Source organism: Camellia sinensis, chromosome 14 (assembly GCF_055761805.1).
Source record: "Camellia sinensis isolate YWXY chromosome 14, ASM5576180v1, whole genome shotgun sequence".
In the NCBI taxonomy this organism is placed as follows: domain Eukaryota; kingdom Viridiplantae; phylum Streptophyta; class Magnoliopsida; order Ericales; family Theaceae; genus Camellia; species Camellia sinensis.
The window spans coordinates 57,740,922-57,767,706 of NC_138974.1; the positions used below are offsets into that span (position 1 = coordinate 57,740,922).

Genomic DNA, 26,785 nt, shown 5'->3' on the forward strand with positions numbered 1-26,785 from the left:
AAGTACGAAAACTTGTTTGCTTCCCTTTTTTCAGAAATAATTTTATAAAATTATTTTTGGGAGAGGATTTTAAAAAAAGTGATTGATTTGATATGTATAAAAGAGAGAATGATTTTAGAAAGTAAGTAACCAAACAAAATTTTGAAATTTTTTTTAAAAAAATTTGTTTGATTTAATTATTCTTGAAAATTTATTTATAGAGAATTTTTTTTCAAAATTTTTTTCTGAAAAACAAACCAAACAAACCTATAACTTTTATAAAAAAAAAATTTAAAAAATTTACTAAATATCAAAAGTATAAAAAAAAATACAAAAATTTAATATATTTTTATGTATTTATTAATTTTTTAAAATATTTTTTATAAATATTTTATTTTTTAAATATATTTAAATAAAATATATCTAAAAAATAAAAATACTTAAAAATTTAAAAATATTTACTAAAAATAAAAAATAATAAATTTAATTTTCAAATGTTTTTTTAATGGTTTTACACAACAATACACAAAATCTTTCGGTGTAGACAGATGCACAGGTAAATATCTGAGCACCCAATATATATTTGACACGTCATTAAAAGGCATCGCGTGAATGTTACGTGAGGGCGTAAATTTACAATTACGTCCATATCATATATACCTAGCTTAGTTTTATGAATTGGTGGACAAGCTATCATTCGGTGTAAACAGCTACACACATAAATATCACAGATCCAATATATATTTGCCACGTCATCAAAAGATGTGGCGTGAATGTTACTTGAGAACGTAAATTTACAATTATGCCCAAATCATATGCCTATTTTATGAAGTGGCGGACAAGCATTGGTTGTCTGGATGTACGAAGAGTCATGAACCGGTCTTTGTTCGGTGAACTGTAGACGATCGTCCCGGTCTGCAAGCGAAGCGAAGCATCATCTATAAAGAAGAAGAAAGAAGCCCTATTTCGAGTGCAGACACCATAACAGACCTGAGGAGAGAGAGTGAGTGAGTGAGAGAGAGTTCATTTATATATATATATATATATTCGATTGGCTTTCTCTCTCTCTCTCTTCAATCTGATACTATAGAAGGAATGGCAGTGGGTGGTTGTACTTCGTCGTCGGACGATATCGTGATAAAGTCGCCGACTGATAGGCGGTTGTACAGATACGTACAGCTTAAGAATGGACTCTGTGCTCTGCTCGTTCACGATCCAGAGATTTACCCTGACGGAGCTCTCGAACAATCTAAGATTGCCAGTGAAAACGAAGACGAAGAAGTAGAGGACGAAGATGAAGACGATGATGAAGGTGAAGAGAGTGAAGAAGAGGACGAGGACAATGAAGAAGATGAAGATGAAGATGAAGCCGGTGAAGCAAAAACAAAGGCGAAGAAAGGCGCTTCTCAGACTAAACAGGTTTGCTTTTTGTTTTGTAATAGTATGTTGCTTTGGGATAATGAGATTGAGATTACATCGGAGTTGCAATTAGCATTGGAAGTTGAAAGCTTTCTTCCAATCTGTTAATGTATGCAGGCAGCAGCAGCATTGTGTGTTGGAATGGGTAGCTTCTCTGATCCTTTTGAGGCACAGGGTCTTGCGCATTTTCTAGGTCTGTTCACCATCAAATCCTGACTTGAATCTGGCAAACTTAATTTTTTTAAGTTTCAACTGCTTACATTTTATCATTACTGTTGTGATGTCTTCAATGGTTAAGAAATCCTAATAAATTACTAAAACTTCATATGAGCGGAAAGGTGATACTAGCATTAATTTAAGTACTATATGTTTGAAGAGGTCTGTGGGGTGGGATTTGATTAAACTTGCCCTTAACTTAATGGGCTTTAATGTGGTGTTGCTTGGTGTAGCTCTTTGGATTGAGCCTCTTTTCTTGTAAATACAAATCAGAACAAGAGATAGAATGCTTTGGTGTTTTAAAAATTCTTCTTCTTAATCTAAATACATATTCACAACAAGAGTGGGAATGTTTTGGTGTTTAAGAATTCTTCTTCTTCTTGTTCTTTAAGTGGTCATTTTACTTTTTCTTTTCTACACTCTACTTTCTTATGATTTTTTTTTTCTCATGAATGTATAAATACATATTCAGAACAAGAGAGGGAATGATTTGGTGTTCTAAGAATTTTGATATTGAATCGTTATTACCTAAATCCATATATTTTTGCAGAACACATGCTCTTCATGGGGAGTACTGATTTCCCGGATGAAAATGAGGTATGTCAGTCTTTATTTTCTTTAACATTCTGCGTACAAATCATGCAAGAGATGCTCATAATTTTATGCAGCTTTATGTGTGTTTCACACTAATGTTCATCATATTTGTGAAATCATATCACTGTATGGATTAAGATGATATTGATATATGTAGGTGGTGACTTAATGTCCATTCAGCCTCCCATTTTGACTTTTTTCTTTGCTAGTATGATAGTTACTTGTCGAAGCATGGAGGTTCCTCAAATGCATACACAGAAGCTGAGCATACCTGCTACCATTTCGAAGTTAAACGGGAGTTTCTCAAGGGTGCCTTAAGAAGGTAAACTTAGATATTATTTACGTGTACATATGAAGTGTGTCTACCTAAGTCCTGTGTATCCAGTTGCCAGTCCCTTTATTCTTATGTTAATTAAATATGGTTGAACTATATATTGCTGCTGTGCACTTTTGCCTGAAGTCTTATTGTTGTCTCTTTGCCTGAAGTCTTATATTAATTATGGTTGGAACTATACATGGGAGTTTCTTATTGTTGAACTATAGAAATGTTCAGGATTTATGAATCTACATTTGGAATAGACATGCATTTTGGTAATGAGAAAATCAACTATTTTGTTTTGGAAAAAGGTATTGACACCTAATCTTTTGCTTCATAAACTACTCTTCGCTCACATGTGGAGTGATGCCCACATCATCACATGGTGTTGGTTCCACTCCCATGTGAGTGAGGAGTAGTTTATGGAGTAAACCATTAAGTATTATCCCTGGCAAAGTTGTTTTGTTTTTCATGTCTAGGCCAACAGTGTTTGATTAGCTACATCATTAGGAAATGTTTTGACAAAGGCAAGACTTTTAATTCAATGATTTTTTTTTTGTTATTTATACTTTTAATCTTATTGAACTAAATAAAAACACTCCATGAATACCAGGGTCAGTTGTTGGAATGATGGTAAAGCAAGAGGTGTTGAGCTTGTAAGATCATAGATTTTATTGAAACAGCACAACATGGTGTCCTACTTTTGTTTTAATTACTTTTGAATTTGAAGTTCATGGCTCAATAAATTTCAATTTCCATTTCATATAGTAATTGTCATTTAGGTCTAATTAAATATATAGTACTTAAACTAAATGAAAATTTAAGGTAATCAAATACTTTTCCACATTTAGTTTAGGGGTATGATAAAGGGGTGTGTGGGATTAAAGACTAAATGGACAAAAATTCCTTTTAAACCATTTACATAATTCTAAACAAGTAATTATCTATACTTTATTGCCAAAAACACTATATATATTTACATTTCACATTTATATCTTTTTGGAATTTTGGATTAAATTTTCATTTTATATCCAATACGTAAACCTGAAAGGGTGTTTCAGCCCAACATTAAGGCTTGCCTTTAGTGTTCCTGGTGGTGCGGATCCAATTATGACGACAACCTCTCTAAAATGGAAATAAGGCTGCTTACATCTTGCCTTACCCAGACCTCGCTTTAGCGAGATCCTCTTGCACTGGGTTATCCTTTTTATCCAATATGTAAACTTAAACTCACAGTTGGTTTCGCACTACTGTTTAATGGTCACTGTATTATTTCTTCTTAAGCAATAAATAATCCTAAATAGGTCATAAAAAAGATGAAATTACCATAAATTTTTATTATTTGTTTATATCTATGCCTTTAGTTCTGTATTGAATTATTATCTATCTTATTTTTAAACTGGAATGTAGAAAATACAAGTATTGAGAAAAAAAGTGCTAATGGAAGGGCTGGAATCAAATTTGCTTCTTCTTTTGGGTGGTCCTTGTAAGATTTCCTTGGGGCCCCATTTGTTTTCAGAGGTAAAATGGAAGAGATTGCTAGTGAGGGGATTGTTAGTGAGGGGATTGATTGGGAGGGGATTAAGTAAAATTGTATTTGTTTTGATAATAGTTGTTAGCAAAGGAATTGTTAAATTATTTTTATATAAAATAATAAAAAAAATACAAAAAATTAAACATTAATGTTCAAAAAAAAATACCCAACATGTAAAAAGTAAAAAATTTGTAGTCCGGCGGATTATTTTTCTAATACCACATCCACCTCCTCCATCCCAATCCCCCCTTCCAACCTCCATCCTAATCTCCTCCTCCATCTCAATCCCTTCCCCAACTCTACAAACAAAAACAATACTAAATGGATCCCACCTCCATCCTAATACCATCCCACCCTCTACACCCCAAAACAAACGGGGCCTGAAATGGAAATACAAGTTTACCCACTGAAAATCAATGCCATTTCAAAATGTACTTTTTTGTGTGCTTTGTATAGTTAGGAGTCGGGTGTTGTTAGTTAGTCCAGTCCTCAATCAATTTTTGGACTTTTTTAGGGTCTTTTGATTCACAAGGAGGTTTATGGGTGACTTTTATGATTTTGTTAATTTTCTTTGTACATGGGTGGAGCCCCTTGGATGTGTTTTTGAATAAATTTTACTTGTTAAAGGAAAGATATATTAATTAATACCATTGAAATGCACGATTAACATCTATAAATTTTATTGCTCATAAAAGCAAACAGGTAGTTCTACTTGACCTTTTTATTTCTGTTGAATTTTGGAATGCCTGCAATGTGGTTGAGAGAATGAGAATAAACTCATAATCTTCGAACTTGAAAACCCATAAGACTTGAAGGGGAAGTTGAACAATCAAAGCAGTGAATTTTGGGTTGCTGGTGATGCAAAGGATGTTGGAGACAAGATTCAGTGGTAACACTACACCCTAAAAGTTGCTTGCTTGATGTGTATGGCAGATGATGTGTTGCAACTTGCTAGTGGAATGAGAATTGCCAAAATCTTAATTTTATAAGCTCTTTTTCCCCTTCCTACGTGTATAAAAAATGGCGAAGATATTTATATGGTCCATTTTGTTCCGCAGATTTTCACAGTTTTTCATTTCACCTTTAGTGAAAGCTGAAGCCATGGAACGAGAGGTTCAAGCTGTGGATTCAGGTGTGTCAAACTAAATTAAACCACTGATTTCAATTGTTTCACTTAGCAAAACACCATGCTCCTTTTTCATGCTCTCGGTTCAAGCTTGTGGAATGTTATTTGACAATGTGAAACGAAAATGAATCACAGAATTTAATCAGATTCTGCAAAATGATTTGTGCCGTCTTCAACAACTACAATGCCATACATCAGCACCTGGCCACCCTTTCAACCGATTCTTTTGGGGTAAGTTTGCATAAATCTTAGCTTCTTTCTTTTTTGACCTTGATGCATCTTTTATACTGAACAACTTCTTTCTTTGATTGGAAGGGAACAAGAAAAGCCTGGTTGATGCCATGGAGAAGGGAATTAATCTGAGGGAGCAAATTCTAAAATTATACAGTGATAATTACCATGGTGGGTTGATGAAGCTAGTTGTGATTGGGGGAGGTATGTTCCTTTTGTAGCACATTTGATGTCATTTAATTGCATTGTACCTCTTTGCAGGTTTGCATCAGAGAGAGAGAGAGAGAGAGAGAGAGAGAGAGAGAGATTAATTTGTTGAACTAAGTCTGTTAAGGTATTGATTTTGTTGTTCCAATAACTATGTTTGAGTCAGTCCTGTCCTCTTGTAGCATGGTGCTCAATGATTGAATTGATGCAACCCACAAGGTTAAGGTTCAAAGATGCGCAATCATGGATCCATCACCGAAAGAGTTGGCAAAGGTAGTGATAGAACATGGTTGTGATGGAGAGAGACTGAAAAGTGATATGTTGGTGACGACACAGTTGTGGTGGTGATTGCATTACCAACTCAAACAATAAAATAAAATAAATTAAAAAAAAACTGAAGGTTGTGATTGTCGCTCTGTGTTTTGGAAGTAGCATACAATTGTATGCTAATACTTTTGTTAAAATGCCGGTGCAGTTGCTTCAATATTAGCTGATGCAATGATGGTATCATGGTAGTAAAGGTATGTAGTGATAGGTGGTAAAGTTGATGATCAAGTTGGAGGTGGTGGAGGCTGTTGTTGTGTGTTGGCATTTGCTCTAGGGAGAAAGGTGGCTAGAAGCAATCAAAGCTAATAGTTTATGTAATGAAATGTTCTTCAAGGGTATTTAAGTGACTATTTCTGGCAAATTTCCTTCAATTCAGTTGTTTAATCAACAACTCTTTCTGCATCCTAGATATCTCCAAAGTGAACACCTCCTTGAGAGGATTTTAAAAATGGAACTTCACTTCATACTTGTTTCTACTTGAGATTTGAAATTCATTTGTGCATGTTTTTTCTTGTTTGTTTTTCAATTTGAAGATTTTATGAGAACCTTGTAGGGAAAGGAATTTTTCCTCGTATATTGAAACAAACCTCTGGGATTCTGTTGCTGAAATCAATTTGATTGGATAATGACAATCTATGATTCACATTTTGAATATTAACAATTGTCTCAAATTATAACAATTGGCATGATCCAAAACTTGTTCAACAATAGTCAAATTATTTCGTTATATACCAGTAATGATTAATTGATTAAGAATTTCACTAATCAGAAATTATGTTTGCTGCAGTTTGTTGAATACTCAAATTTGAAAGGCTTACAAATGAACATTGTTTGTATGAGTTTTTCCAATCAGTTTTGTGACAATGATGTAATTGACATTGTGACGGAAATGAAATATCTATGAATGTTATGTACTTATGTTAATGTTGTTCTTTCAAATGTTGCAGAGACTCTAGATGTACTTGAGAGTTGGATTCTCGAATTATTTAGCAATGTCAAAAATGGTCCTCCCCTAAAGCAAGAGGCTAGGATGGAAGTTCCTATCTGGAACGCTGGTAAACTTTACAGGTTAGAGGCAGTTAAAGATGTTCATATCCTCAATTTGTCATGGACATTGCCATGTCTTCGAAAAGATTATTTGAAAAAATCAGAAGATTACCTGGCTCATCTCATTGGGCATGGTAAGATATTATGTGCTCACATCTTTTCATGTTTCATTTGAATGAAGTAAAATGTGTCTTTTATTTAGACAAAGGTGGACATGCTTCTTTAATGGTTATTTGGTGAATGTGTGTGTGTGGTTTTTTTCTATTCGATTTGGTTGAGCCTGCCCAACGTATGACCAAAGTTTTATCATCTGACATTTGTCCTATTTAAATTTGGACACACTTCTAAATTCCACCAAATTTACTAGAGAATTTGGAAAATTTTAGAACATGAAAACAATTCATCTATCCTTGCATTGCTTCTTCACTATAGGAGGTTGCTGTGATTTTCTCCCTCGTACCTTTTTTTTTTATTAGGTCTTTGCATTTTTATTTTTTTTTATTTATATTCAATAGCACCTTTTGGAGATTTCCTTGTTTTTTAGTGATCTCTCAATCTTAGGACTTGTTACATTTTCATACCATTCCTCGAGAAAGTTTGCTTAAGAATTAGGTTGAATGCTATTGGTCTGAACACTCTCTTTGATGTAAGATTTCAGTTGTCAATAGATGTCGCAATCCATGTTTCATCTACACCTAAGGCTGTATTTGTTTTACCGAAGAATACGGGAAAATTAATTTCCAAGATATTCATGTAATAAGGTTGTTTGTTTAGTTTGGAATTTCAAAATTTTAGGGAATGATATTCCAAAATTTAAGACATCCAGTCATAAAAAAAAAATAATAAGAAAAATATTGGAAAACAACTTCCCATACTTTAATCCAAATGTTATTTTTTAGATTTAGGAAAAAGTTATATAAGGAGTATCAAAACAAGAGTCATTGTTGTATTATGATATTTATAAAAACGAGACTTGGTTGAAAATTTGCATCTGATTAATTTCATTATCTAGCTCATGCTTCATACTTTCATAAGTCAATACAAAGGTTGCTATAAGCATTGTTAGATAATTTTTTTGTTTTATACAAATAAATGGGCGAAGTTGATCATGTTATTTACATTTGTAACAAATTTAATGTCAATAAATTCTAAAAACTTGAAAAATTAATATTAAAAACTAATTGCCCTCTCCAAACCCCACTTCAGTGAGAGCCTCGTGCATTGGGTTGCCCTTTGTTATTGATGTCTTACAACACTTGAGAAAATCCAAACTTGCCTGTAGACATAGCCCATGAAGCACAATATTTGCATAGGATACATTGCAATTTACAATATCTTGTTTCACTTAATATTCTGATTTTTTAAAGAAAATCACTCTTGTATCCAAAATACCTCAACGGATCCCATCTAAGTGATCTTTACAATCATGCCCCTATTACATTGGATCTGTGTTCCTGTTTTACATACCAAGGCAAGTGATCTTCTAGGTTGTATTGTTTGCAAAATAATGAAAGGCTAGAGGCTTTGGGTGGAAGAGTGCAAATTCTCTATCATAGTTGAGAAATTCAATGGATCTTTAGTTATTGGGCCATCTCGTTAAACAAGGATTTTGATGGGGATGTTGCTTAGCCATTGCACTCATTCTCCACTTTGTTTTGGGCCTCGTTTTCCCCCTACTTCTATTGATTGATATTCTTGTCAAATGAGAACAAATAATACAGTTAACTTTCATTGATTTTGATAATTATTATCTTTTAGGATCTTGTGCCATGTTTTAGTGTAGTTGGTTTATATCACATGTAAAATGGTATACTTTCAACGCATGTCTTGTAAGCCAAAAGGTCTCTGACAGTATGGTAATTGCTTTTTCTGGTCCATATCCATTGCTTGTCAACATGTTTAGAGCATGAGTTTTAATATCTGAAGACAAGTTAATATTTTTCCAGAGGGCAAAGGGAGCTTGCACTTCTTTCTAAAAGCTAAAGGGTGGGCAACTTCCATATCAGCTGGTGTTGGGGATGAAGGAATGCACAGATCTTTGATAGCTTATATTTTTGGCATGTCTATACACCTCACTGACTCTGGCTTGGAAAAGGTAGATACTTGTTCTTACCCCTTACTGATTTTTGTGGTATAGTCTGCTTTCCTTTGTAATTTATTGCAACTCTTATGGATGGATCCTTTGAACTGATAGAAAATTGCTTTAGAGTTGTGCACATTTAAGGTTACTGCATTCCAGAATTCGACTTATGTCGATGATTGGTTCTTAATTCTTATCTTTTACATAATGACTATCTTGGAGAAAGGAGAATTATTGGAAATATATGGTCAGTGTAATACATATAAAATCAACCACCTTTTTCAGGGAAGGAAGAAAGGTTGGTATGTGTTCCACTTGTACATTTTCCCTTTAAAAACACCTTTATCTTAATATGTGGAAGATATAATCGTAAGCATGCAGTTGTCTCTCTTTCCTTCCCAATCTCAACCAAATGTACTTGGGGAAATTTTTTTCTCAACCTTGCTTTTACCGTTTCCATCCTATCTTTCAATTGCCAAACCTCTTACACATCAAATAACTACAAAATCACTCTAGTGGAAGGAAATATGATCAAGCATTGTTATTTTTTATAGATGGAAAGCACTCACCAAAGGAAACTTTTGTTCTTCTTTTCTCTCACTTTGTTGTAAAGGTTAGGTTTGTACCTAGTTCCCCTTGATTGATAGTGACCAGTTTTGACTAATGGCACTTTTCATGATGTTTTTTGACCAAAGAATCTAGTTGACATTTTACATCCAAATAAAATAGGAATAGGATCTACTATAGCAATTGTCAGCTCAAAGATATAAATTAATGATGGGATGTATAATATAGCAATCAAATGAACAAATTAAGGCTCAAAGATTTGAGGACCATTTACTTCTTTTAACCTTACTGCAAGTGTAGACTAGGAAGCATGAACACTTCTAAGAAGGTGGTGTGGCTTATCGTACACCAAATGAAACTTGTCGGATACTTCCCCACACTTTTTAGACACGTTTAAACATATCCTACTATTTTTAAAAATTTCTAAACTCAAACACGCTTAAGGCATTTGGGAGATATGTGTTGCTTAGACACAAATGAAACACTTTATAAGTTTGAATAAAATGACTTTGAATCTAAGGATAAAAGAAAATGTAAATTTATACATATTCTTTTCTCTTTGCCTACGGTGTTCTGCATCAGCAACGTTTTTATCAGCCTCGGAGAATCGATGGGGATTAGGGAGGAGATTCCTTCATGCATATTATAGGTGAAGAAAATGGAAAGACAAAATCACTTTTAACGCATGATTGATGACTGAGAATTTTTAAGCATACTTGTGTTCTCTCTTCAGGTTTCTCTTACTTCTCATCTCTTCTTCTTCTCCTTCTTTTAAATTGTCACCATTGCCTAGCTAGCACAATGATACTCAGTCGTCACCCATTACATACCTGCATAAATCTTTTTTAGATGTACTTTTTCTTTTTTCAACCTGTTTTACTGATGTTTTTGCTTTGGTATGTAATGCTGCTATGCAGATCTTTGATATCATTGGCTATGTTTATCAATACCTTAAGTTATTGCGTCAAGTTTCTCCCCAAGAATGGATATTTAAGGAACTCCAGGATATTGGAAATATGGAATTTAGATTTGCAGAAGAACAACCTCAAGATGATTACGCTGCAGAGCTTGCAGGTTATATTCTTTTTGTTCTTTTTACCTCTTGTATCTGCTTTTTGTATTCAATTGACAGTCCCTTAGTTTGAGGTGTTTAAATTGCTTGAGTGCAATTATTTGCGATGAGCTTGGCCTCTTGCTGCTAGCTCATAACAGACTTCATTCACTAATTCATTTGCTAGCACTGGTGCCTTCTTCTATCATATGTGGTCCATCATTTTGACATCCTAAGTGCTTTTGCACTAGGAAAGTTGGTGATGGAAGTTGTTTGGTTACTTTCGAACCAGAAATGAGATCAAGAACATATATTTTGCCAATGGCAGAGATAATTATTATGGAGAGCTTTGACAATAAGCATGAGATTAGCCTCTTGCTGCTAGCTCAGAACAGACTTCATTCACTAATTCATTTTCTAGCAGTGGCGCCTTCTTCTATCATATGTGGTCCATCATTTTGAAATTCTAAATGCTTTTGCACTAGGAAAGTTGGTGATGGAAGTTGTTTGGATCCTATCGAACCAGAAATGAGATCAAGAACATATATTTTGCCAATGGCACAGATAATTATTATGGAGAGCTTTACAGTTTGTTTCCTAAATCTTGTGTTTTATCAAATTCAAATAAATTTATGGAGTTCTCAGAATCTCGATGAACTAATTTTCTTCTGTTAAAAAAAAACAATGGAAAAGGACTTTCTTTTCACCAAAAAAAAAAAAAAACACCAGAATAATAACAATAACAATGGAAAAGGACTTTTTTTCTATTTTGTGTTTCTTTTCTTTGAGGTAGTTTCCATGTTTAGTGTCAAATAATCTTGAATGTTTTGATTTATTTATGTAATATAGTTAGATTTTTTTGAATTTTCTCATCAAGCTAGCAATGGATATTGTTTCTTGCAGATAATCTGCTGGTTTATCCGCCTGAGCACATTATTTATGGGGACTATGCATTCAAGGTATGGGATGAGGAAATGATTGAATATGTTTTGGGTTTCTTCACACCGAAAAACATGAGGGTTGATGTAGTATCAAAGTCTTTTGCTAAGTCACAAGGTAACTTGCAATTTTTTTTGTTTTTTGTTTTTCCAGTTATCACTTTGTGTGTAGCATCATATTTATTTTCTTCAATTTTCCTATGCAAGATATAGAATTGCTATGACGGTAAAGGATCTTTGGATAGCTCCTGAGGTCATGGTAAAGGATGAAAAGATTTGTACAGATTGATTTGATTCACACAATAGCCATGATTTATTCTTTCTAGATAATAGCGGCACACACGACACACATGTTTTGAAACACGTGTGCCCTAGGGGTGGCACCAACGAGGTCAAGTGCTTCTTGGGATTCTAACTCGTGACTAGGGATGGCAATGGATAACCTACCTTGTGGGTATCCATGGAGACCTATGAAGCACGGATACTTCAAAAAGGGTGACGTATCCGTATCGGATACTTATCGGATACTGATACTCTTCGGATACTCGCGGATACGTATCGGATACTTCTTAAAAGTATCAGATACTTCTTAATTAATTTTTTATTAATTTTGAAGTATCGGATACTTAATTTTGAAGTATCGGATACTCGAAGTTATATATTACTTATAATATTTTGTTTAGTTCTTTGATAAGAGGAATCTAGTGAGAGTTAAAGTAATAGAATTTGTCAAATTGATGTATCCTTGTTGTCTCTCTCACTTCTCTCTCGCTTTTTCACTCTCTCACGTTTCTTCTCTCTGCTCTCATTCTTTTTTTGGTGTTGGCATATAAGGATGATGTTTAATTTGCATTTGCATTTGCTTTTAGTTTTGGATGTTTTATGAATGTTTGAGTACTTTTAGGTTAATAGGAATCCCTCTCCTTATTTATTAATTTACTTTAAGTTTTATTTTCATACATATTACATTATTAAAATTATATAAAAAAAAAATTATGAATGTATCCCCGCTGTACCCGTATCGTACTTTTTCAAATTTTGACATATTGCCATATCCACATCCCCATATCACCATATTCGTATCCGTGCTTCCTAGGTTATCATTGATGACTTAAAAAAGTATATTTGCTGAAATTTTTATTTAAGAATGGTTTTTTGGTTTTAGCTAAGGTCTTGTGATATTTAATGATGAAGGGGAACAAGTTGAAGCTATTGACCTTGAAGACTCTTAGTTTTATAGGAATCTTTCTTCTTGATCAAGTTGTCTTTTGCTTTAGGTTTTATTTTTATGCATACTGCATTACTAAAAATTGTTAAAATAATATTTTTTACGAACGTATCCCCGCCGTACCCGTATCCTAGTTTTTCAAATTTTGTCGTATCGCCGTATCCGTATCGTATCGTATCCATATCCCGTATCCGTATCCGTATCCGTGCTTCCTAGATGGAGACCCAACCCAAAAACATGGGTTTTCTCCTTTTTTTTCTTATCCATTGGGTAAGATAAGTGATATTCTTTAAATATCCACAGGGGATAGGTTGGGGATGGGTACCCACTAATTTCCCCATATGTTTTTTTTTTTTAAGGATTCACAACCAAAACTAAATATACATTCAATCCCTTTTCTTTTATTTATTTTTTTTTTTTTTCAGGTTCACAATCAACTTTTTTTTTTTTAGACCCACAACCAAAGCTAAATATACATCCAATCTTTTTTTTTATTATTTTTAAGGTTCACAACCATTTTTTTTTTAATTTTTAAGATTCACAACCAAAGCTAAATATACATTCAATATTTTTTCTTTTGGTTTTTTTTTTAATTTTTAAGGTTCACAACAAAAGCTAAATATCATTCAATCTTTTTTCTTTTGTTTTTTTTTTAATTTTTAAAATTCACAACAAAAGCTAAATATACATTCAATCTTTTTTCTTTTTAGAGGTTTTGCCTATTTGACTATTTTAGTAAACTATTTTAGTTTTTGCATTTAAGAAGATGGGTTGGATTTTTTGTTAGATTGATGTATTGAAAAATGTGTTTGAAATAATGTAGAGATAATAAATGACCAAAATGTCCCTATGTGTATTATCGTTGTTGTTGTGAGTTTCTCAAAAATTAAAAAGGCAAAAGCGTCATTTTACCCTTTGTCCGTTACAGCTGTGTATCATGTGGGAAGACAGCAACAATACTTTTTGAATTTTTTTCTTGAAGAGGCTAAAGTGATCTATAAATTTCATTTCCAAACGCTGCCATAATTAAATGCATAAATCAATTTTATCTTCATCATTTTGTAATTATTTTTATTTTTGATTTTTTTGATATTCTCCAAAAAAAAAAAAGAAAGAAAAAAGTGAGATCTTAAAATTGTTTCAGTCAATTTTTTTTTTCTTTTATCAATAATTTAGTTTTTAAATAAAAAATAAAAAATTAGAAAGAGAGAACATGAGTGGAACGAGGCCGGTAGAGGTGGAAGAATATGAGAGAGAGAGAGAGAGACTACATTAGTAGGCGTCATGCGTATTTTGACCTTTTTTGATACTTGAATTTTAAAAAAAATAAACACATTAATAAATTATTTAGCTTTTGTTGTCAATCTTAAAAAAAAATAAAAAAATAAGTTGTTAACATTAAATATATTAAAAAAAAAAGAAAAAAGATTGAAGGTATATTTAGCTAAAACCTTAAAAAGAAAGAAAAAAAAAAGTTGTTAACATTAAATATATTAAAAAAGAAAGAAAAAAGATTGAAGGTATATTTAGCTTTTGTTGTGAACCTTAAAGTGGTTGTTAACATTAAATATAAAAAATAAAAATAAAATAAAAATGGGGATTAAAGTGGGTTGGGGAAAATCCAAACCCATTAAGAAATGGGGAGAGTGGTACCAATGGGGAATGGGGAATGGGAAAAATTTATTATAGGGGAATGGGGATGGGGGATTAATATCCACCCCATTAACCCCCATTGCCATCCCTACTCATGACTTACATTTCCTAAGGCACTTATCACTCAACTTGCCACCTGGCTAACCCTTGGGGTTTTTTATGCATGTCTTTGATTGAACTACTTCAAAATTTTCTCCCTTGTTTTCTTACTGTTTCAGATATTCAATGTGAGCCATGGTTCAAATCAAGATATACAGAGGAAGATATTTCTCCATCACTGATGGAACTGTGGTACGAACCGTCAGAAATTGACATATCCTTGCATCTTCCTGCAAAGAATGAGTTCATTCCATGTGATTTTTCCATTTGTGCTAATAAGGCGTCCAGTGTAGATACATTTTCTCCAAGATGTATACTTGATGAACCATTAATGAAGTTATGGTACAAGCTTGATAGGACTTTCAAACTTCCTCGTGCAAATACATATTTCCGCATTACATTAAAAGGAGGATACAATAATGTGAAGAATTCTGTGTTGACTGAATTATTTATTCATCTTCTAAAAGATGAGCTGAATGAGATTATATATCAGGTTTGTTACTTCTCCATCTATGCAAATGATTTTGTAACTTCAGTGAGAGCAACAATTTTGTTTGATCTAATCTAATGCATATTTGGTTGGTAGGAAACAGTAAATTTTTATTCATTTTTGAACTTATTTGCAGAAGACTTCATTTTTTTGTATAGAGACTTGGTCACCCATAATGGGTTCTCATAGGCCATAGCCCTGACCAGAAAAATTAGTCTACTTGATTGAATTAGTTATCTTTATTTACAACTGAATTAATAGATTGAACATTCTGCATATTCGAAAAATGGTTTATTCTTTCTTCTGTTTTTTGTGTCAAAGGATTAAAAGACACATTTATTGTAATATATTTACCAATAAAATATGATTATGCTTCATTCTATCATACCATTCACAGAACTAGTGTACTATTTATTAGTTCTTTGGTTATGTAATGCTACTTCTGGAATTATGTACATTTCCAATCTGTAAATGGCTGCACTTGACATGTTTGGTGCTTCACTAATAACCGTTGTTCTTTTTTTTTCTTTTTTTTTTGCTTTTTTTGTGCAGGCCAGTGTAGCGAAGTTAGAGACTTCTGTATCTCTTTTTAGCGACAAGCTGGAGTTAAAGGTCTATGGTTTCAATGATAAGCTTCCAGTTCTTTTATCTAAAGTTTTGGCAATCGCCAAATCTTTTTCACCAACTGAAAATCGCTTCAAGGTATGTCTGCAGCATTTGCATCTTCTACCTCTTTATTATGCGTTTTACCATATTGATTTGAAGTTTATATTCTCCACTGTCAATAAGTGATCACATTATAAGCTGTCTTATTGTAATATTCGAGTTCATGAAAAATTGGAAACCATGCGTATGCTATTTTGATGTGCAGTTTCATAATTTGCTGTAATGGTTAAATATTGAAGGCTACAGCTCATTTAGTAAGCCATGCAGTTGGAAAGTGCAACCTGGAGTTTGATATGCTTATCATTGTATAGAATGATTAAGTATTGTGATATTTGTAACTGTATTGTACTTGTCTATTTAGACAATGATGTGTAACCTATGAATCTGATTTTACATATATCTGGAGTTAAATCCCATCAGTGAGTCACTGATTTTTGGTTTTTCTATGGCACAATGGCTGTGATTTTGACAGGTTATTAAAGAGGATATGGAGAGAACTTTAAGAAACACCAACATGAAGCCTCTTAATCATTCATCATATTTGAGACTGCAAGTACTCTGCCAGAGTTTCTGGGATGTAGATGAGAAACTATGCTTGCTAAATGATTTGTCTCTCGCTGATTTGAAGGCTCTTATTCCTGAACTTCTTTCACAGGTGTGTGAGTGACTTGATAGTTGGAAATGCGATAAATATTCACAATACATAACTCTTTGCTGACAACTTGAGGACTACACTTTTTCTGTCCTCCTGTCTTTATTCTTAATCTATTTTCCCCTACCTAGTAGTTCTCTGCATTGAAATACACTTGAATTGAGGTGGTTTTAATTAAAAGTGGTAAGCTTATAGCATACAAACAAACACCATACTGCTAACCACCTTGCTCTATACTCTCTGTGTAAAGCACCCTTCAGACCATACGACTAACCAACTTGCTCTACACACTCCATATAAAGCATCATTGAGCTGCTCCCTACGATTAGCATGTAGATTATTTGAATGCCACACATCCTCTAATGGCCCTCATTTGATGTTGACTTCCAACCATAATGGCACGGTTCTTTGCTCAGTACCTGTGAACTGTTTCACTGTGGTGCAATGGATGAACTGTGATGCAACATCAAGCTAGAAAACTATGTATTGTCATATATGTTCAGAACTATGTATTGCAATTCTGTGAGCTTTGAAAGAGAAGTTCAGTATTGGAAAAACTCTAGGGAGGAACTATGGTGGCATGAACTAGTAAAATTCCTCAATCTGTTTTTTCCTATAGCATGAATATGTATTGGATGATGCTATGAGCAAGCTATAACCAGACATTGTAAGTGAACCTAGTTATGATACTTAGGGTTTTGTTTTTAGTTGTTTTTCATGTTATGGAATTCTGTATGATTGGTCGAGTAGCTATATTTTTCACTTTTAACTGCCCTTTCACAGGTATATATTGAGGGCCTTAGTCATGGCAATTTGCTGGAAGAAGAAGCAATTAACATATCTAATATATTTCGAAGCAACTTCTCTGTTCAACCACTCCCATTTGAGATGAGGCATAAAGAGTATGTAATGTGTCTTCCTTCTGGTGCTGACCTTGTTAGAGATGTCCAAGTGAAGAATAAACTAGAAACAAACTCTGTGGTTGAGGTAATAGATTAATGGACTTAATTTTTTATGTTAATCTATTTGATTCCTATTCAAGCTCTAATTTTCCTACTATTTATTGCGGCGTAATTGTTTGGTTTTTTCATCTCCCTTGCAGCTTTATTTTCAGATTGAACCAGAAGTTGGGCTGGAAATAACTAAATTTAAAGCCCTGGCAGATCTTTTTGATGAAATTGTGGATGAACCGCTTTTCAATCAGCTTAGGTACAACTACACTGAAAATTTTCAGAATATTTCCATACTAGGATTAGGTCTTTATTTTGTTCCTTCTTTTTGTTGCGGGGAGAGGGATGGTTTTGTTTATTTAACCCTTGCCTCGAATGTTTGCTGTCCAGAAAACAACTAGAAAATGTCTCTCTAGTCACATTGTTAAGCATATTGGTGCAATACTGTCTTGAAATGAAAGGGTTAATTAAGTCATCTGTCATTTGACTCGTTTTCAATATAATATATATATATATTGAGGGTTAAATTAAGGTATCCGTCATTTGACTCACTTTCAAGATGTTTTATTTTTTGTTTTACTATAGGACAAAAGAGCAGCTTGGTTATGTTGTTGAATGTAGCCCACGGGTAACGTACCGCATTTTAGGGTTTTGTTTCCGTGTTCAATCGTCGGAGTACAACCCTGTCTATTTGCAAGGGAGAGTTGATGATTTCATAAATGGCCTGAAGGAGTTGTTGGTAAGTAACCATTTTCTTTCTGTCTGTCTTCTCCTTCTCTCTTTTTTCCTTTTCTTGTTTTAATCTGATAGAGTTTGGTTCTAGAAGGCTTGCTAATTTTTTTGTGAGCATTTAATGGGTTGCACTGTTTTGTTGTTCTTGAACTGTGTATTTCATCTCTCTAATAAGAAAGTTTGCAATTGAACTACAATTAACTTCAAGCAATCTGTACAACGGCAAATGTATGCTCAGGTGACATGCATCCTGGAATTCACATATTTAACATACTGATAAATGTTCCATATGGAATATTAAGTTGATTGGTTGATCCTGACGTCTCTTGTCAGATCAATGAACTATAGATGCGTTGGGCATTAAAAGAATAACCATAAAATATAAGTCACATTACATAAATAGGGCCATTTTGGTGGGATTTCTTGTTCACCCATTTGATGGTAGCCCAAGCACAGTTAATTGTGTACATTCTACAGTAATTCTCTGGACAATCCTTCTAATTAGCTATAACCAAAACAGTGTCTCTTATTTATCTTGTTCTGTTCTCACCCTTAGGATACTTGTAGAGACTGCTACAGGCACGGGAAATAATATGATTGTTTTAGTCCTTTTCTTTTCAGATGACTGCTTTCTATATGGTTATTTTTTTCTGCACAAGCATTTCTGTGTTGAAACTTCATTGGCACTGCAGGATGAACTCGATGATGAATCCTTTGAGAATTACAAAAGTGGGTTAATTGCAAAGCTGCTGGAGAAGGATCCATCTCTCCAACATGAAACGAATCGGTTTTGGAGTCAAATTATAGATAAAAGGTACTATCAATATTCTTTGTTCTTTTTTTCAGTTGCACCTTGGTTGTTTTTTATGTCCTGACATGAGATCTTTGAGATTTTCTATGTTTGTAATCTGGTTGTATCACAGCATCCAGTTTGAATGAATCTTTCCTTACCATTTAGATTTTTATTTTTGCTTTTTGGCGTAATTTCAAAGATATTATGGGTGACTGATCAGCTCATTTGTAGGCTGATCATGCATGCGAAGAAAGTATTGTTTGCCAGCACCATATTTATTATCCATTGCATTTTGGTCCTAATAAATGTAAAAGATGAGATTTTCTAGGTAAAGATCTAATCGTTTAGAATTGTTGTCTAATTGGTGGAATGCAGTTGGACAGAAGCATGATCATCAAATGATAAAATGTGTTTTCCAAGAGTTTCTTTGTATAAACTTAGGTGTTACTTTTTGGCTATAACTGCATGGTCTGAATTCAGGGAAGATTTTTCATAATCTGATCAATTTTTAGATTTTTTTTTTTTGTTCTCTTAGCATAATATTTTATGGGTAAGGTTTCTTCCGTTTGAGCAGTGATGGTTATCATAGCTTAACCTGTTTTGCATACGCTTAGCATCTCTTTTTATGTATCTTACTTTTAAAATACATGGTCAAATTTTCAGGTATATGTTTGACTTTTCTGCAAAGGAAGCAGAGGAAATAAGCAGCATCCAGAAGAAAGATGTTATTGACTGGTACAGTACTTATTTGAGACAATCATCTCCAAAGTGTCGAAGGCTTGCAGTTCGAGTATGGGGATGCAATGCTGAGTTGAAAGAAGCCAACACGCAAGCAACGTCTGTGCAGGTCATTGAAGACCTCACATCCTTCAAGATGTCATCTGAGTTCTATCCAAGCATTTGTTGAAGATCGGTAACCATTGGTGAACATGCCATAAATTAGTGTGTACCTTAGAAACATAGTGGACCTTGGTTTGATCAAAGGATTATTAGGTTGTTCCATTAGATTTACCTTTGAAACAAGGCATAGATATCAAAAACATGAAAACAAAAATATGGAAAGTTTAGTTATACTCTGCCAAAAAGACATTCGTTTTTAATTATTGATGTATCATTGATGAAGATACCATAAATGGTCATTCTTTTCTTTGAGGTTCACTAATGCTCAGAAGCTTCTCTTGCTGAATTTTTGGGTTGATGGGCATGTAACTTGGACAGACATTCTTTCTCGGCAGAATGTTCTCTGAGGAAATAATAAAGGGCCTGGCCTGTTTTCTTCTGATCAGAAATTAGAGAGGAAATTGAATGGCAGTCGCTGCAACATGCCGGTGCTATAGTGCAGGTTCAACCTCATCTTACTTGAGAACTTTGTCATTCTTTCCAAACAATATAATTGTTACTATCATTATTGATTGTTAACTCAGATTTGTTAACACCATCTAGCCTTATTTATGCATTCAAAAAATGTATTTTCATCTGTTGTTCTAGCTGAATGAAGAATACCTAGAATATTCAATTTTACAAACTAGAGTCTGGTATTTACTATCCTTATATTATGGCCATTCTCATTATTTCTGATGTAATATGTAATGATTACTTTGCATCATATACTATGAGGTTAAAAGGTAATTGATTATGTAACAATCTGTGTATGCTTTTATGTATTCTATGCCTTTACACTTAGTTCTGTAGTAATTCTCAACTTTTACAATGTAAAATAATAGTTAAGCTCAAAATCCACATTTAGGGCTAACTTCAGCCGTTTGAGGAGTTGAGTTAGAAATCCCTTTGAACCTTCCCCAGGATTTGATGCAGTTGATTTGGGCTGATTCATCATGAGTCACTGGAGGCGGTAGTGCTGCTCTCATTTTGTTTTCCCTCTTGTAACCAGGAAAAAAAAAAAATATATATATATATATATATATGCATAATGAAAAACTATTCAGTATTCCAAGAGTACCATCGTGGCATCTACAAGTGGTGCTCTCTTCCAATGAAGTTGCACCTTGTGGCTTAGGTTGGCTCCATTTATCTCCCACCTATTGTTCTGGGAGCACCTTGTTAGTTTGTGGAGTTGGTGCTTAGGTCCACTTGTATTAGTACACATATATAATAGGGAGGACAACAATTGATCTTGGATCGTAGTTTTCCCCATTAAGACCTTGAGCTGAAGAGCAGAGTATCTAGGAGAAGCAGTCTTGCCACAGGATGAAGAAAGGTTATTCAGACATGAAAATGCACTGAAGATGGAAATCCTTAGAACTAGGAGGTTTAAGAAGGGATAAAGATAGTTGCAAACTATGTGGAATGCATATAAAAAGCAGATTCCATAATGCCTCCAATAATTTTCAATATAGCTTTGGAGTGAAAACAGAAGTGAGTTAGTTAAGCTTGGAGGTGACTGAAGAAAGAGGTAGGTCCTCCAATGTTATTCGAGATGAAGGCATTGAGGTCGTACGAGTCTCGAATCCATGTGATTTCGGTGAGAAAAGAAAGGTAGATATGACTCAACAAGGAGGAAGTGACTTTAGTTGGACCTAAATAGTGAAATTTCAAATGTTGGCCCCCATTACGCAGCTGTTTGGCACCAGTTTTTTTTTTCTTTTCTTTTTTGGGGGGGGGTGGGGGGCTTTTAGATTAGACGGCCTAAAAAACTAAGGACCAAAATGACAATTTAAGAAGAAAATTGAATATTTGTCTTGTTTGACCTTATTCAAATTTAGTCATTTTTTATTATTTTTAGGGTAGTTTAGTCTAGTAGGATTTAAAATTTAAAAATTTTGACAAATTTTTAAAAAGTTCACGAAATAAAAAAATTAACAAAAAAGTTACTAATAAACATTTGCCAAACCCTCAATAATACAATCTTGAATATAATTGGAGAGACAGGAAAAGATAGAACTCGGGAAGAATGGAATGAATTGGGGGAATTAGTAAATGGTTGAACAAAGAAAGTTGTAGTTATGCCTTGATAAAATGGCAATAGAAATTGGTCTATAATGGATTGCCAAAAATCTCATTTAGAAGAATTTTCTTTTTTTAGATAAGAAGAGGTTTAGTAGTAAATATTATTGTAACTTCTATTTTTTTGATATTTTTGTTAGAATTATTTGTTATTTGCAACGGGGCAAGTTAAGTGGCACTTGTTAACTAGATTCATAAAATTTTATCACATTCTTATGTAGAATTCGTAAGTAAGCCAAATCCTTAAATTGCATTAACACAAGAATTTTAATATTAGTAATAGGATTTGTAATAATGAGCTTTGCATCCAAACATAGCCTTATATGAAAGAAAATGAATCACTTTTTTGTTCTCTCAAATGCAAAAAGATTCAAAAGAACATCTTGTCTGTTCATAATCACTTAACTGAACTTCATGAAGAAAGAACTCCAATGCAAAATGTCATTGTTGGAAAATTAATCCAAAAAATAAAAAATTGAATAGGAAGTGATACTTGAGGAGATGGGGAGGGCCAAGAGATTAAGTTTTGTTCCCACAACCACCACAGTGATTTATTATTTTCTGTTTTTAAGCATTATCTTTGAGTTATGAACAATAGATGTTCTTATCTACCAGATTTAAAATTAAATGGCAAGAGTTTGGTAACTTCCAACATATAATGGACACTACAATATTTCCTTAGTTTAGTGACATTTGAAAGTTGTACAAAGCTATTCTTCTAATGACATTTTTTGGTCTTGTGGTATTTTGAACAAGTGCTACTTTTATCGGTGCCACGGTAGATACAAGTAGGAATGGCAACGGGGCGGGGTGGGGCCGGGGACCACCCTCCCCGTCCCCGATCCCCGATAGTGAGAAATTCCCCCTCCCCGTCCCCGGCCTCGATCCCCGACGGAGACCCTATCGGCCCCCCCACCCCCGCCCCCGATTGGGGTTCGGGTTTTCCCGACCCCGAAAATCCCCGACCTGTTCGTTTTTTTTTTTAAACACAAAAACAACAATCTGTATATACATAAACATATATATATATATATGAATTTCAATCATCAACTTAAAAATATATATATATACATAAACATAAACATATATGAATCTATATATACACCGAACCTCTCACTGCCAGTCTATCATCATCAATCATCATCAACCATCATCAACTTAAAAAAAAAAATTAAAAAATCTGAACCTGTATATATGAATCTTTAAAAATATATATACATAAACATAAACATATGAATCTGAACCAGATCTATCCATCTTCAAATCTGTTTCGATCGGCGGCGGGGAGCACAGATCAACATCTTCATCTTCATCATCTCCATCTTCCAGATCTGGGACGATCGGCGGTGAGGAAGCACATCTCTGTCGTATGTGTGAGAGAGAGTGGGACGATCGGCGGTGAGAGAGCAAAACAGCGGTGAGGGAGGAGTGTCGGTGAGAGTGAGAGTTGAGGGTGAGATCGACGGTGGCTGTGCTGTGAGAGACATAGAAGAACGAGAGGCGACTGCTGTGAGAGGGAGAGAGTTGAGAGAGAGAGAGAGAGAAGGACGAGAGTGAGAGTGAGAGAGTGACGCACGGGTTTAGGGTTTGATTTATTATATATATATATATATATAAGGGGTATAAAAGTAATTTAATTTTAGGGAAATTCAGGGATGGGGTCGAGGACGGGGCCGGACCGGGGCTTGAACACTGATCACTGTCCCCGGCCCGAAACAAATCGGGGATTGATTTTCAAATACCGTCCCCTCCCCGTTGGGGGTATTTTTAAGGGAAAAACCGCTTAAATCGGGGTCGGGGTCGGGGATCTCCGTCGGTTCGGTTTCAAATTGCCATCCCTAGATACGAGTGCCACGGTAGATACTTGCAAGTGCCACTGCACTATCATGGCTGAAAACTTTCAATGACATTTTAATGTCATGGTAGGCACTATTCGTGACGCTATCAAGTGTCATTCATGACAATAATTCATTATAGAACAATTTGATCCGCTCTTGCGGAAACTCGAACCGCCAACCTTCCGCACCATAAACCTTATACACCATACTCTTCCCACTACACCTCTATACCACCACATGATTATATATACAACATATATTATTTATATAGTACATACATCCATATTAATATAAAAGTATATGTATAAACATAATTATTTTATTGAACATAATTTATGTAAAATAAACTATTTACTACCAAAATAAAAAAAAAGATCACTTTTGGCGACTAAAAATATTTTTTAGTCGCCAATTCTATATTTTTGGCTACTAATTGTTTTTTAGTTACTAAAAAACTTAACTTTTGTCGACCAAAATCGGATTTGGTCGTCGAAGATGCACTTTCAGCTACCAAAATTTTGGTCACCAAAAAATTTTATTCCCGCCTTAGAATTTTAGTTCTCCCACGCTAAAAATGACTACTTTTGGCAACTAAACTTATTTTTTAGTCACCAATTGTAGACTTTTGGCTACTAAAATTTTTTTTGGCACCAAAAAGCTTTACTTTTGGCTACTAAAATTTTTTTAGTCGGTAAAACCCATATAATCAGCGACCAAACTTATTTTTAGTCGCCAATTGTAGACTTTTGGCTATTAAATTTTTTTAGTCGTCAAAAAGCTTTACTTTGGGCTACTAAAAATTTTTCAGTCACTAAAACCCATATAATCAGAGACCAAACTTAGTTTTAGTCGCCAATTGTAGACTTTTGGCTACTAAAATTGTTTAGCCGCCAAAAAGCTTTACTTTTAGCAACTAATGCTGTTTTGGTCGCTGAAAGCTATACTTTCAGCGACCAAATTTTTTTGGTCAGGAAATTTAGTCGCCGAGCTTTCAGCGACCAAATTTTTTTGGTCAGGAAATTTAGTCGCCGAATATGCTTTTTCCTGTAGTGTGTATTAAGCTTAATTCATTTATTTTTAATCATTTATTGCATTTTAAAAATTTAGAAAATATATTGGCATTTTTTGTTTTTTCAAAAATGTCAGTATAAGCTTGGAAATTTTTTGGCTTAGTGGCATTTCTCAAAATACTATAAAATATTTGTTTATGACACTTTTCACCTAAGTGCCATAAAAAGTAATTTGCAGTGTCCTGACATTTTTTAAAAAATGCCATTGCAACTAAAGTTTAGTGGCATATGTTGGTAAATGTCACGAACATAATTTTTTGTGTCATTATTTTATAAAATGTCATAAAATTGATGTGACATTTCTTTATTGAAATGCCACTAGAGCCTTATATGTTTGTGGTTCTATGGCTTTTTCTAAAACATTTAATGCCAATTTTTATTTTTGTGGCATTTTCTAAAAACATGCTACTAGTGTAGTGTCACTAAAGTGTAAATTTGTTGTAGTGACATTTTTGTTGTAGTGAAGTGACACTTTTTTTAATTGAAATGCCACTAGAGCCTTGTATGTTTGTGGCTCTATGACATTTTTCTAAAAAATGCCACCAAATATTCTTTTTGTGACATTTTTTAAGAACATGCCACTAGTATGGTGTCACTAAAATATGTTTTTGTTGTAGTGTTGTGACACTTGTTCATTGAAATGTCACTAGAGCCTTTTATGTTTGTCGTTTTGTGGCATTTTTAAAAAACGTGCCACTAAATATCATTTTTGTGGCATTTTCTAAAAATATGCCACTAGTGTAATGCCACTAAAGTATGTTTTTGTTGTAATTTTGTGACACTTGTTCATTGAAATGTCACTAGAGTCTTTTATGTTTGTCGTTTTGTGGCATTTTTCAAAAACGTGCCACTAAATATCATTTTTTGTGACATTTTCTAAAAATATGCCACTAGTGTAATGCCACTAAAATATGTTTTTGTTATAGTGGGAACTAAAAATGACCCAACCTACCAAACACTAATGGTGTGCACCCATTGCAAACCTGCCACATTTGGAAGTCAGTCTTTGTCATTGAATTTACATTAAAGCGGTTGGTTTTCCCTTTAAAGCAAATGCTTGGTGAAGAACCTAACCCCAGACCACATTTGGCTTTCCCCAACTTGGCTTTCCCTTTAAAGCAAATGCCACATTTGGCTTTCCTGAACTTCCCTGTCATTGAAATGCAGATGGCATGGTGGGGTCTGTCCTATTCCGACCAATGTCAGAGCCAGGATTTTGGCTCAGAGGGACAATAATAAGATAAAATTTTATGCCTACAATAGTGTCCCTCACCCCCGCCATGCCTCGTCCCTGATGTATTTTAACTTCTAACTTTAACCATGACACCAACTTGGACCGTGATGATCGTCTCACGAGAAAACGATTATTTTATTGAGAGATTTTATCAAACAAGCATTCTATATACTTGAGCGCATATTAATCACCCAAGGGGAAAAAAATTACCAACAAGAATAAATAAACAAGCATTATCAAAGAGAATAAGAAATAAACATTTAAAGGTAGACTTTACAACATATTTGAGGCTTCAATGAAACATTTAAAGGGAGTAAATTATAGGAAATTTATTTAAAATAAAATATAAAAATAGGAGTATATATTAAAATTTAATCATAAATTTTATAATGTCGAGGGGCATGTGCCCCTCTTGGGCCCATGATGTCTTCACCTCTGGCTAATGACCAGGGGTGGTGGCCAATAGAGGAGGGAAAAGAGAAAAAAATTGCTTACAAATCAAGTAAAAAGACCTTTTTGTTTTGTAGAATTTAGTAAATTTGAAGAACTTTATTTGTCAAACATGTATTTGTTTTCAGTTTTCATAATTTTTTTAAACAAAATGGTTTGAAAACCTAACACCAGACCAGAAAGATCAGTTTGTTAGACATGGTAGGTCTGTCCCACAGTGTGATTTTAAAATTTGCATTTGCAATACCAATGCTGGGGACTGCCTACAAGTTGGTCTTTTAGTTGGTTCAGTTTGTGATTGGTGTTCTTCCAATAGCTAGCATCCACTGAAACT

At 34.0% G+C, this 26,785-nt stretch overlaps 1 protein-coding gene across 1 annotated transcript; it reads left to right on the top strand.

Annotated features, from left to right (window-relative positions):
• The first annotated feature begins 826 nt into the window (after positions 1 to 826).
• On the top strand, positions 827 to 20,420 carry LOC114301594 (Insulinase (Peptidase family M16) family protein). Its single transcript, XM_028246548.2, has 19 exons — positions 827 to 1,398; positions 1,516 to 1,591; positions 2,165 to 2,211; positions 2,418 to 2,530; positions 5,117 to 5,190; positions 5,320 to 5,415; positions 5,500 to 5,619; positions 6,897 to 7,130; positions 8,943 to 9,091; positions 10,561 to 10,717; positions 11,598 to 11,750; positions 14,732 to 15,105; positions 15,655 to 15,804; positions 16,241 to 16,423; positions 17,204 to 17,407; positions 17,523 to 17,629; positions 17,956 to 18,109; positions 18,795 to 18,916; positions 19,559 to 20,420. Exons 1-19 carry the CDS (start codon positions 1,075 to 1,077, stop codon positions 19,800 to 19,802), a joined length of 3,081 nt encoding a protein of 1,026 aa, XP_028102349.1. The 5' UTR covers positions 827 to 1,074; the 3' UTR covers positions 19,803 to 20,420.
• Positions 20,421 to 26,785: the final 6,365 nt, after the last annotated feature.